This window comes from Heliangelus exortis, chromosome 19, assembly GCF_036169615.1.
Source record: "Heliangelus exortis chromosome 19, bHelExo1.hap1, whole genome shotgun sequence".
Taxonomy (NCBI): domain Eukaryota; kingdom Metazoa; phylum Chordata; class Aves; order Apodiformes; family Trochilidae; genus Heliangelus; species Heliangelus exortis.
In genome coordinates, this window is record NC_092440.1 from 6,881,757 (window position 1) to 6,893,768 (window position 12,012).

A 12,012-nucleotide genomic window follows, 5' to 3' on the forward strand; every position below is an offset into this window, starting at 1 on the left:
ATCTGCATGTTCCCTTCCTGAGGCATAATGGGACTGGGCTATAACTCTGATCTGGGCTGGGTGGCAACTATGGGAGAGGAAAAGCTGGAGAGAGTGTAAGGCAGGGAATAAAGAGCAGGCAGGAAGCAAAATACCTTTTATCCTTCTGTCCTTTCTTGATCCTTCCATTAAATCTATCCCTCCAGCAGCCTTGCATGGCCGTCTAATGGGCAGCTGAGCCAGATACTGTGGCAAGCCAGCTCACCAGGGAGGTGTTCCCTGGAAGGGGCATTCATTAGAAGCCCTGCTCACAGGCTCATTGCACCACCTGCAAGCCTGGCTTCATGGCTTTTTACCTTCACTGGGCAGTCAGACACCTTTTGAACTTAGTCTTCCATGCTGCCTGGTGTGGGAAGCTGTCCATGCCCATACAAACTCCCACTGCCTGCTTGCAGAGGGAACTCATAAATATAAACACAGTCTCCATAAAAACTATGGCTTGAAAGAGTCACCAGTTTGAGATGAAAATAGTTCAGAGCAGACTCTTAATAAGTTTTATCCTTAATTCTAGATGGTAAGTCATTTCTAAGCCACAGCAATTTAGTGTTGTGTGGACAGGTCCTACTGCCAGAGGGATGCTGAGATAAGAGAACAAAGAGATACTGACAGAATTTCCTAGGCCAAGAACAGAGTAAACACAAACATGAGAAATCAGCATACATTTGTGTCTGTGCTACATGCTCAAGGTCTACAGCCTGGAACAGCAGCATAGTCCACACAACAGCCTCTTTGCCTCAAAAGGATTACGGGTGCCTGCACTCAGATGACCCCTGCAAAGGAATCCAAATAACAGGGATGTTATTTGTCATAACAGGTCCTTAAAAAGAGAGCTGCATTGCTAGACATGAGCATGTTCTCTCTCTTTCATTTAGATTTTTTGATAGTATTATTCCAGACCTGTCCAAGTGAAGAAAATAAATCACTTTTAGAATACGCTTTTCTGCCAGCTAGTCCTTGACTTACATCCACAGCAACTATGCATTAACATAAGGAAACAGCAGATGAAATCTCTGTGTTTACTTCTGTCACACCGAGTCTCATGTGGAAAGAAGTAGATTTCTTGTTTCAGGGATTTTTCAAAGCTTAACATGCATTTATGGTGACATCGCCCTGAGGTTTAACTGTGAGTGTGAAGAAAAGCAATGCACCACAGTGCTGTGCTTCAGAGACCAGACTGCCCTTCAGGCAGAAGTGTTCTGCTTGGAAAAATACCTTCCCTCTCAAAAATATCTTCTGCCAGAGATGCCAAGTGTCCTGGGTCATGTGTTTGTTCAGAATAGATATAATGTAGCTATCCATGCTTTTTCAGTTGACAGGTAACTCGAAGAAATATTACCCAGGAGGATCAAAATGTAAATTTGAACAGAGCAATCACAGTAAATAACTGACAAGGTCATAGCCTCACAACACCATTTACACAAGATTTGCCCTGAAAAGAAAAGGGTGAAATAAAAATTGGCCACATGAAGAATTATTTGCATCTTCTGTCTTCGGTGCAAGAAGGATGACCAATGCAATTAAACTATCAAGATGTTCCTTATGTGCCCTTCCATTGAAGGGCTATTTCTACATTAGCAAATGCAAATTTCTCAGGGAGGCAGCGTGGTCCAAGAGGGCAGTGAGCAGTTGGAGTCCTGTCCCTGATTCCCTCTCAGCCTTGGGCTAATCATGTTGCTAGTTTTTCCAGGTGCCCTCATTTTGTCCAGTAACAGATAACAGGCAGCTTCATCTCACAAGCACTACAAGCAGGATAAGAATATTTGTCTCACCTCTTTGGGAATAAAGCATTATTTTTTATGGGCTGGGCATCAAACCCACAGTGTAGGTGACTAGCCCTGGATTACACATGAGATCAGGGTCAGCATGAATTCAACATGAGCCTGCTGCCTTGGTGCTGATGCCCAGCTTCTCCTGCTTTCATTACAAAGTGTAAATTCAAGACAGTGCTTCAGATTTACACAATGAAATGACCATATGGAAAGTCAAATACAAACTAATTCATGCATTTTTTAAAAAAGAGTGGTTTTGTTGGATGTCAGTCCTCCAACTTCATCCTTATAACACGCACCCACTTGGGCACCAATAATACCTGAAGGTATTAGCCATTTTTTCCCTGTTGATTACTTAGCACCCTGAAAACCAGGTTAATCTCTGCTCCTTGGGAAAGAGGAATTCAGGAACTGGGCTGCAGCCCAACAGCTTGGCTAGTAATTTGTCCCTTTCCTAGTAGTGGCTGGCACAAGAATTCTCTGGGAAAGGTATAAGAAAACCTATAACAACCTGCCACTGGGCAGATTCCCCTCCCCTGCCATGCAGAGGGCTCTGAGGGCTCCTTGTGCTGCTGACTGCGAGGGGGTAACCGAGCTACAAAAGAAGTGCAGCTCCAGGTGTGAAATCACAGTATTTTGTCAAATACTTTTTAATTTTAAAGTAGATTATTGCAACTCTTCCTACAGAATGGAAGATTTAACCACAGCTAGCCACGGATTTTCACTGCCGGCTGCAAGGACTGAGTAATTTTTGGTTGCTGAGGGCTGTGGGGCTGTCCGACACGCACTGCAGCATGTGGTGTGACCGGGTATGGTACAGGAATTTCATCCCCAGTACTTCAAGTTTGCCTCAAGAACAAGGAGTGTCCCCTGCCCTACCATGATCTCCAGAAAGGTTAAGTGTCTGCTGTACCCTGACCGCCAGTTTTGCGGTGTTTCTCCGCTGTCCTTTACTCCCTGCACAGACGAAGCTTTTCCCTCTTGGAAAGACCTGAGCCCTTTTCCTGTTTCCCATTCCTCTGACACTTCACCTTCCTGACGGGGCTCCAGGCTCTGGCAGGACACAGAAGCACCGGCCGGGTAGCCTTCCCAGGGGAGCTGCCCTCGCTAACGCAGAACACCAGCCCCTCCATCCCCCCACCTCACAGCAGGACAAAGTTTTTCCGCAGGAGCCCGGAGGGGCTGGGCTGCCTCCATCCCCGGCGGTGCTGAGCACCCCGCTCCGACCCTGCTTGCAGCGAGGGTGCTGGGACCTGGCACCTCCGCTCCCCCCCCCCCCCAGCCCGGGGAGCCCCGCGGCCTCCCGATCCCCTCCGCTCCCGCTCCCCGCCGAGCTCCGCGCCGCAGGTGACCCCCCGGGGGAGGGCAGGGGCCGGGAGCGGCCGGGGGAGGGGGCGAGGGGCGGGGAAGCCGGGCTCGGGGGGTCGCCGTCAGCGGCGTCCGCTCGGGGCACGGCTCGGCTCGGCAGCGCGAAGCTCCGCTCGGCTCGGCTCTGCGCAGCACGGCTCGGCTCGGCTCGGTTCGTCGCCCCGCGCAATGGCCCGGAGCTGCCCCGGCGCCGGGCTCGTCCTTGCGGCGGCCGCCGCGCTCTGCCTCGGCGGGGCGGGAGGAAAGGTAACCCCCGCGGCACCGGGCGGCCCCCGCCCGCCCCCGCCGGCACCGGGCTCCCAGCGCGGCGCGAACAGCGGCGGACCCGACGGGGAAGGGGTGGCCCGGGGTTCGGCGTGCACCGGGAAGGGAGATCCGCCGGTAATAGGGAGGTACTGGGAGTCCCGGGACGAGGGATGCAGCGGTGCTGGCGGGAGGAGGGATGCAGCGGGGCTGCCGGGGCGGCGGCGTTGCCCCCTTGCCCGGGACCGGGGGGGTCCCCTCTGCCCTTGCCCAGGAGGCGGCGGGGGCTCAGTGACTCTCTAGGGCTGGCTGGTGACTCCAAAGTCAAAGGGCACCGGGAGGTACGGTGCTGCGGGAGTGTGCCTGGATCACCCTCTCTGCCTCGATACAGCCGGATCCGAATCCGGTGCAAGCTCCGAGAAAACCCGTAGAACATTTCCAACAGAAATCAGAGCCCTTGCCCAAAGGCATCCCTAGCAAGGGACAACCTGGCGTAAGGAGCCCAAGCAAACCACTTTCTGCTGTGTTACTGTCCCCATGCTCTCCAGTTTCTTATGCTGAGATCAGGTAAACAGTGCGAGTGACAGCTACAGCTCTCAGCTCAGAGATTTTGGGAGCCACCGGCAGAGCACTGGGGCAGCCAGGGGAGTTAGGTGCAGTCTGACACCGTGTTTTGGTAAGCAGTACCAATTGCCCTGAGTGGGACATTTCCTAGGGACCCTGACAGGAGCAATATTTGACACCTCTAGAGAAACTCAGGTCTATAAAACATGAGCCACTACACTGTAAGAAAATATTATTGCATATATTTTGGTCTTTTGTTATGTGTGTGCATATATATATATAAAGAATAAAGGTAGGGGGTTACTTTCCCTGTTGGAAAACAGCATTGTAATTAATTCTGCCTGATACACCAACTCCCTGCCACAGCACATGTGAGCACAGCAATGACTCTGTGGTTGAAACGAAGGTGCTTTATCTCACTCTGCCATCATATTGAAGATAGCTATAGTGACAACTTCTTAAGTAAGCCACATTTCTGGCACTGAAGTACTAAGTATTAACTTTACAAAGGTGCACACTTAAATCTATTGAATTGTACACTTGCATAGTTTTGTCTTTTCTTTCTCTTTTAACTCAGAAGTGCACCACATAACCTGTAAGTTTACCCTCTCGTTGGGTCTGTTACTAGAGGTGAATATCTCTCTCATCCAGCTGTATACTTCTCTTATTAAACTACATAACTTACTTGTTGCCCTAAGTCATTACATCCTTCCTGTGCTTGTTTTGCTCTACTTTTGCCTGTAAAGTCATGAAGTGGACCAAGTGTTACCTGTGGGCTGTGCCTTTGGGTGCAAATTGCAATGGTGGGACACTGAATACATCAGTAAGCTGTGTAATTTGTGCTTGATTTTGCTTTTTCCCTGTGTTTCTGAACCAACTTCTGTTGTTCTTTATCTCTGAAATCAAGACTGGGTGATTTCTCATCTGGCAGTGCCTGAACTAAAATACTGACCAAGAGCACTATAGAAAGAAACCTGCCTCCTTAATGAAGAAACAACAGCCTCCCAAATACTTTCCTAGGCTTGACTTCTTGCTCTGTCAATTATTCTTTTGATCACATGTTGTCTATAGTCTCTTGATGCACTGGACAATTTCTGTTGAGGAATGAAACAGGCTTTTTCTGTTGCTTTTCTTCCTAAATGTGACAGTGAAATCTGTGTGTGCACATTTTTTTCTCCATGTTTTTTTTTCCGTGTAAGTTGCACTTGGGTAAGTGCACTCATCAAGGACTGCACTGTGCTGCATAGGCTTCATTATTTTTATCTTTTTTGGCTACATTCTGGTAGTGTTGTAATGCTAGTAAAAAAATACACATCCCACTTTAAGTTGGTGGTTCAAATGTAGTTTGATTTGGCAGCTGTAAAAAGGTGTTCAAAGATTTATGAGAAATGAATTGTCTTCTGGCTTAGAGTTAACAATATAAGAATAGACCAGAAACTCCCTTGGAAAGGGCAAATCTGCACGAGGCATAGGAAACTGAATTGTTCTTTTCATCCAGGAAGGTGGTCTGTGCCAAGCAGAGTTGAGGAACTTTGGGATGCTGTGGGCTAGCATGGATGTTTGAAGCATGTATTGTGGCAAAATAGAGCTCTCTCTGGAATCCTTCACAGAGTGCTACAGCAGGATAAAAATAGGAGTTAGATCAAATGAAAGAAAATTTGAAGATAAGGTGTATGATGTTTCCTCCTGCAAGTCTGTATCAGATGGAATGAGATGTGTAGATAACTGACTTGTTTATCCTGAAGGAAGAACATAAGCCTGATGAAAGAATAACATGGTCAAAATTATGTCTCCCTCTGTCCATAAAATATTATCTGTTTAATCAAATTCCTGTGGAGGAGGTCTCTATGCCTATGCCATCCTTCATGTGGTATTCTTCTTTTCACTTCCTAGCTTAAAGAAAGAATCAAGCCTTTCTTGTTCCTTTTAAGAGAAGAAATCTTAGTGATCTTAGACCTTCTAGTCAAAGTCTTAGTCCTGGCTCCCAGTGAGGACCATGGCAAAATTCCTGCTGGTTTCAGAGGAAGCAGGATCCTTCCCAAGATCAGTGAAGGATTAAAAAAAAAATCAACTACTAAAATATGCACCTCAATTAGCAAAGAATGTGGCCTGATTAGTAAAGTGTATGAAATTTCAGCTATTAAATTCTACAGCCTGATCAACAAAGAATGCTGCACAATTGGCAATGTATCCAGAATCTCAACTACTGTACTAGTCTCCTGCCAGATCAACCAAGCATGCAGCTGAATCAGTAAATTATGCAACTGGAGCAGCAAAATATGCACTTCTGACTGGGGGAGAAGGCTATGGAAATTCTCAAATGTTTTAAATTGACATACAATAGGTCTGTTACTGGTCAACCTCTGCCTTGAGAAAAGCAAAGACAAAATACATAACTGAAGTCTCTGAAGACAAATGTTGAACAGAAAAAGCATGTCCCTTGAACAGGCTAACAGCAGCCCTGTCCTTTACCAGATGTACTCCACATCTGGTTTCAATCCCAGCTGCTTCCAGGTGTGGGGGTTATTTTAGTAACACTTCAATGGGATTTTTAGGTCCAGGTAGCTTTTGCTTTATAGGTTGCTATAAAACACTCTGTATGCACACCAGGATGTCTTTTGGTCTCAAGAAACAAGGCCAATCAAGACAAATAAGGCATCTTCAAAGAATCTGAAAGGTTTTTTTGGCAACTTAATTAAGCAATGAGCTTAATTTATACTGACCTCTTAATTGTTTGTGAAAGTACTTTGTGCTCTAGGAGTAGAAAAATGGTGGGTCTTTCTTTTTTTTTTTTATATATTGATTAATTGCCATAGCTGCTTCCTATTATGTCTACAATGTACCTTGGCAGATATTTATTGTGTGAAGAGTTTGGATTTTTGGCCAGTTTGGGGCACAGCTGTATTCCTGTATCCTGAAACAGTAGAGCTATTTCTCCCTAGTTTGTGCATTTGTGCTTAAAAATAAAAATCCAGCCACAGTAGCTAGTTCTGATCTCCAGAAATTGTTTTTGCTTTAAATTATTATTTTTGTTTTGTACAGAAGGACCTGCAGGTTTCCCTATTTTAATGAAGATGGAGTTTCAGGATTTCTATAAACAGCTTTTTTCATGTTGGGAAGTAAACTGTTTTACACTGCCTGTGCTCAAGGAAGGCATGAGAACTGCTTTGTTTTATAGCATTGTTCAGTTTAGCACTCAGAAGTCTGAAACAATATTTGAATCTAAGAAATATCAGGGCTTGTGTGTGTTTTTTTTTTTTTTCCTTAATCCACTACAGTCGGTACATAAAACTGGCTTGCACTGAACTACTTATTTACCAGATTTCTGTCTCATTTCCAGGTCAGTTCAATGAATGATCCTATTTACTTCTTTTTCCTTTTAAAATATTTCCTACTGAGTCCAGAGCAGTGCCCCTAAAAGATAATTGATTTGGGTCATTGAACCTTTATTTTTCATGCATGTTAGCTTGCATCCTGCCACTGCTCTGACTGGTATTTCAATTAGAAAAATGCAGGCGGATTTCTCCTAGAGGGGAAAGTTCATGAGGAGTCCCTGGCGAAATAAGATCCTGGAGTACATATCCCTGGAACTGGGCAATGATTTGTAACTTCTTTTTAATTCTCTGTCTGGCCAGAACGTTGTAAATCTGGCGCTCTCTTGTTAGCTTCACGCTCAGCAGCAATAATGTCCACAGTGTTTTAGTCCTAATAATTCTAATTACTGAAGCACTGAAGAAGCTGAAAGCTGAGAAGATGGATGAGGCCTGGCCTCAAGTCCCACGCAGCACATGGGACCCTGGCTTTGAGGGTTGAACCATAAGTCTCTCGTTTGCCAAGGCCTTAAAAGGAAACAGCAGGCAAGGTAAGAGAAGTAAGCCAGTGGCAAAAGATTTCTGGAATGCTGTGGGTAATCTTTATGTGGAAGGAGCTAAAAGAATGCAGTACCACTAGAGATGCCAACCTTCCTTGGGATGAAAATGAAGTGATTTTTGTTTCTTTACTATCTAAGTAGGTTGAAGCAAACAATCTTGGTGCACTTGTTTAGAAAGACCTGGCAAACAAACTTTCCTGTGGTAACCAACCAACAATTGCTGTTCTCTCCATCTGCTTCTTTGCATGACAGACATGGAAAATCTTTAAGTCTCTTTCTTTCTGCCTCCCTTTCTTCTTAAAAAGAGAACTCATGGCATGTGCAATACTAAAGAGTGGCTACCCAGCTGTAGGGCAGATAGATCAGGTCTGGTACAACAACTCTTCCCTTTACACAGCTATCACAAGGTCAGTTTCTGCACTGGTATCTCTGGCCTATGAATAATAAATATTCAGCTTAGTGGTTAGATACTTCCTTGAGTATGGGAAGTAATAAACAGAAAAGTAATCCTCTTCTATGTGTACAAATCCATGGCAGGAGGGTGGAATAGGGACAGGGCACTATAAGGTCTTGCAGTAACATGTGGAAAAATTATACAGCAACAGGGAAAAAACCTTACTGGCAGTCTTAATTCGTGAGCCCAGTGTGAGAACACTACAATTCCTCTTACCAGTTCTCAGCAGCAAATGGCTTCATGGTTCATTTTGAATATAGTTATTCATGTTATTGCCAGTGAGAAGGATCTTCCAGTTTTGAGAGGACAAAAGGCTAATTTGCCTATATTTACTAATCAGTGTTCTACTGGAACTCAGAAATCATCTGGGATTTCAGGAGCATTTAAATCAGGCCATAAATACTGCTGGGTTAGATTAGTAAAGGTGTACACTGAGGACAACGTGTGTTTGGATTTGGGTGGAGTCCTTTCATGGTAGAGGAGTTGGTAATACTTCTACAGCACCTTTCATCAGGGGATTTCAGTTTCACAAATATCTAATTACAGAAACTATTAAATTACGTGAAATTCTTGGTCCTGGGGGAATACAGGCAGCACCATTACACTTCAATCTAAAGGAGGGGGTGGGTGGTGTTCAAAGTGGCAAAACAAAATCATATTTGCCACATGCAAGCCATAACCTGCTGTGCTATCTCATTTTCATCCAGCATTTTACTCTTATTTCTTTATATTAGCAGCCAGGTTGCAACATCAGACCACTTAAACAAAATGGGCTGGTAAAAGACTCCATTCAGAACTATCATCAGCTCTGAAGAAAGGAGTTTTGGAAGTTCACTCATTTCTTACAGATCTATTTCCATAGTGTTTATGTTTCATTATTCAGTTAAGGAGTAGCAGGACTGGAATACAGGAGACCTAGGATGAAATACCTCTGAAAGTCCAACCTGATCCAAATTCCAGAAAGATGATTGCTTAGCCTCACCAAGGAGGTTGTGCTTGCTCTGTACCACGCTTAAACTGGGATTAGCAATAGGAGACATAATCTACTTGTTCTACCTAAATCCAGACCTCTCCTGATCTTGGTTAGAAAATATTCTACTGTTTTGAGTGACCATTTAAAGTTTTTATTAAAGGGGATTTTTTAATTTTAGATTTGAATTAAAATGTGGAGCATTAACTGGTAGGAGTGAGGCTTGAGGCTCAGGCTGCCCCTTCCCATGTCTTCCTGCCTGTGTTATAGATCTGCATGGGTGGGCAGTTCAGGTGAATCTTAGACCTCACTATTTGAATACAAGGGCCCCAAGGAGTTGTTCATCAAGACTAACTTTAAATGCAAGTTAAGCAGGCTGAACACTTTGATTTGCCTCTAAAATCAACAGTAACTTATTCCAGGTTTCCTGGTTGGAACTTGAATCGAGAAGAAGAAAGGATGTCTGCAAAGCAGATTTATTTGGAAAAATAAATGGCTCACTGGTTGGGACCCTGTAACAACAAACCCAGTGCTTAGTTTTCCCTCTGGCTGCAGTATCTGTGATGCTTTTTTCTACTTTCTCCCACACCCTCCCTGCTGTGCCCTCATGGTTTCTCCTTATGTGTAGGCAGTAAAGTAAAATTTACAAGCATCCTGCTCTCTGAAATCCTGGCAAAGGCAGAGTCTTGGAAATTTCCCTTTGCAGAGTGCACAAGAGGAGACTAATCCTGGAATGATGAGGTGGGAAAAAGTGCTGCTGTTTGTATACCATCCAAAGATAAGGAGCTGCGTTCAGACCTCTGAAACAGCCTCAGCTGTAGCAATGGCTCATTTAGAAGCCCAGTTAAAAATATTGCATGAAAGGGAGAGGCCTTTTTCTTGCTTTGCTTTTTAAGGATCTCTGTATCCATATCTGGTGCAAAATCTTGCTCACCTGTTAAGTGACACTGGAAACAGCAACCTGGTTCCCAAAGAGCTGCAGCAACAACTCTGCAGCTCACTAGTGGTGATACTGAATATTTGCAGGGTTTGGCTTTCACATGTGGAATGTTTCCTTCTCCATATGTTTGTACAATAGACTTCCAGCATGTGAAACATCTGACATGTCTGGATGAAACAATAGGGTCATGCAGCTGGAAATCCAAGAACAAACAGCTCTTTTTTTTTTTTTTTTTTTCTTTTTTTTTTTTTTTTCTCTCCTCACAAAGCCACTTTACACGTATATGTGTGCTTTGTTTGCCTTCAAAGATCCAAATTTATTTCTGGGGAAGTGGCCAGCAAAATTTGCAAAATTTGCATGGGATTGCCTTCCAGTTCCCCGTTTTCCTTTTTCTGGTACTTTCAGAACAAACAATCCAATTTTGGGCACATAAGCTGCATATGGATTTCATTATTTAAATCTCCCCCACATATTTGGGAGGTTTATATAAAAAGTTAATTTAGGAACACAAGATCCCTATGAATATACATTACTTGCTTCTTGGACTTTTACAGTAAACTCTACAAGCAAATTCTAATGCAGTTCTATAGCTTTTGTTTAGCTATATATTTCATTTAGTTACCAAGCAGTTGAAACAGTCTAACCATGTCTTCTAACCCATCAGTTCCCACCAACCCTATCGTTTACTGGTAATTTTTTCCATGGTGTGTTGTGTACACTTTGTTAATGAGAACTTGCTCTAGAAGAAAAAAAAGACCTGTGCTGACCTATTAAAACCCTGAAGCAAATGACCATGGCATCTTGAACTCTTCATTATACTGCCTTACTTTTATTTATGTTGATCCCATCATAGTCATGATTATTTGCCTGAGGAGACACTCTAAATGACGTCTTTGTTTCTCTTTCTAAAGCTTTACATTTTTGTATGTTTGAATGAGGGTATTTTCTGGAGGAAAAAAAAAAAAAAAAAGCAGCAGCTTTGTATAGATGTAGGACCTTAGCTGATAAGGCATCGTGCATGTTTGTTGGATCTTGCCTCTATTTGCCTGTTGAGTTTCCAGACCCAAGAGTTAGTTTGGTTTTTTTTTTGTTTGTTTTTTAATTTTTTTCCCCTTTCCAAGGATTAGTCTAAAAAGTCCATAAGAAAAAGTGGGTTGCTGGTGTAAATTCTAGCACTCCCTAGTGGATGTTGTCTTACACAGCTGGTATGCTTCCTTTGCCCTGAAAGTTAATGTTGGGATGAAAGGGTAAAACCAGGGTTCAGACTGCTCTCATGACACCTCACTTGCAACCACAAACACAGCATAATAAATTTATGAGATACTAATGACAGGTTTTTGCTTAAAATAATGCAATTTTACAAGTATAATATAGTGTCCAGTGGAACGCTGCCTAGTCAAGTAGATCTTTCCAAGCACAGGATTTACATTTTAAATCAATTTTTCAAATAATTTAATAGAAAAATAATCTGGCTTTTGTCCCTGTCCAACTGAGATTAAGAGAAAATTAATATTGCAATGTGTGCTCACAGTGAAATTTCTAGAAAAAGCATCTGGATGTAAGAGTATCAATCAAATTTAAAAAAAAAAAAATTAGAAATGTTCTCTACCATGACCAAAGTCTCTTCCAGACTGTTCCTTGCTGCATTTCACACTCCCACCACTATTTTATCCACTTTATGGATACACCTTGGCATACAACAATTACTGAGCTATCAGTGAATGCCGGGACTGCTCCTGTGGCAGTAACTTCAGACTGGGAAACTGTTAGGTAGCAAGTATACCCATACACTGC

General features: G+C 43.5%; 1 protein-coding gene across 1 annotated transcript in view; it reads left to right on the top strand.

Annotated features, from left to right (window-relative positions):
• Positions 1-2,602: 2,602 nt before the first annotated feature.
• The window catches only part of LOC139805316 (uncharacterized), a 33,275-nt gene continuing 23,865 nt past the window's right edge, over positions 2,603-12,012 (top strand). The window contains exons 1-2 of the mRNA XM_071763597.1: positions 2,603-2,617; positions 2,957-3,568. Of these exons, the coding sequence (XP_071619698.1) occupies positions 2,603-2,617; positions 2,957-3,568 (627 nt within the window). The remainder of the gene's footprint in view (positions 2,618-2,956; positions 3,569-12,012) is intronic.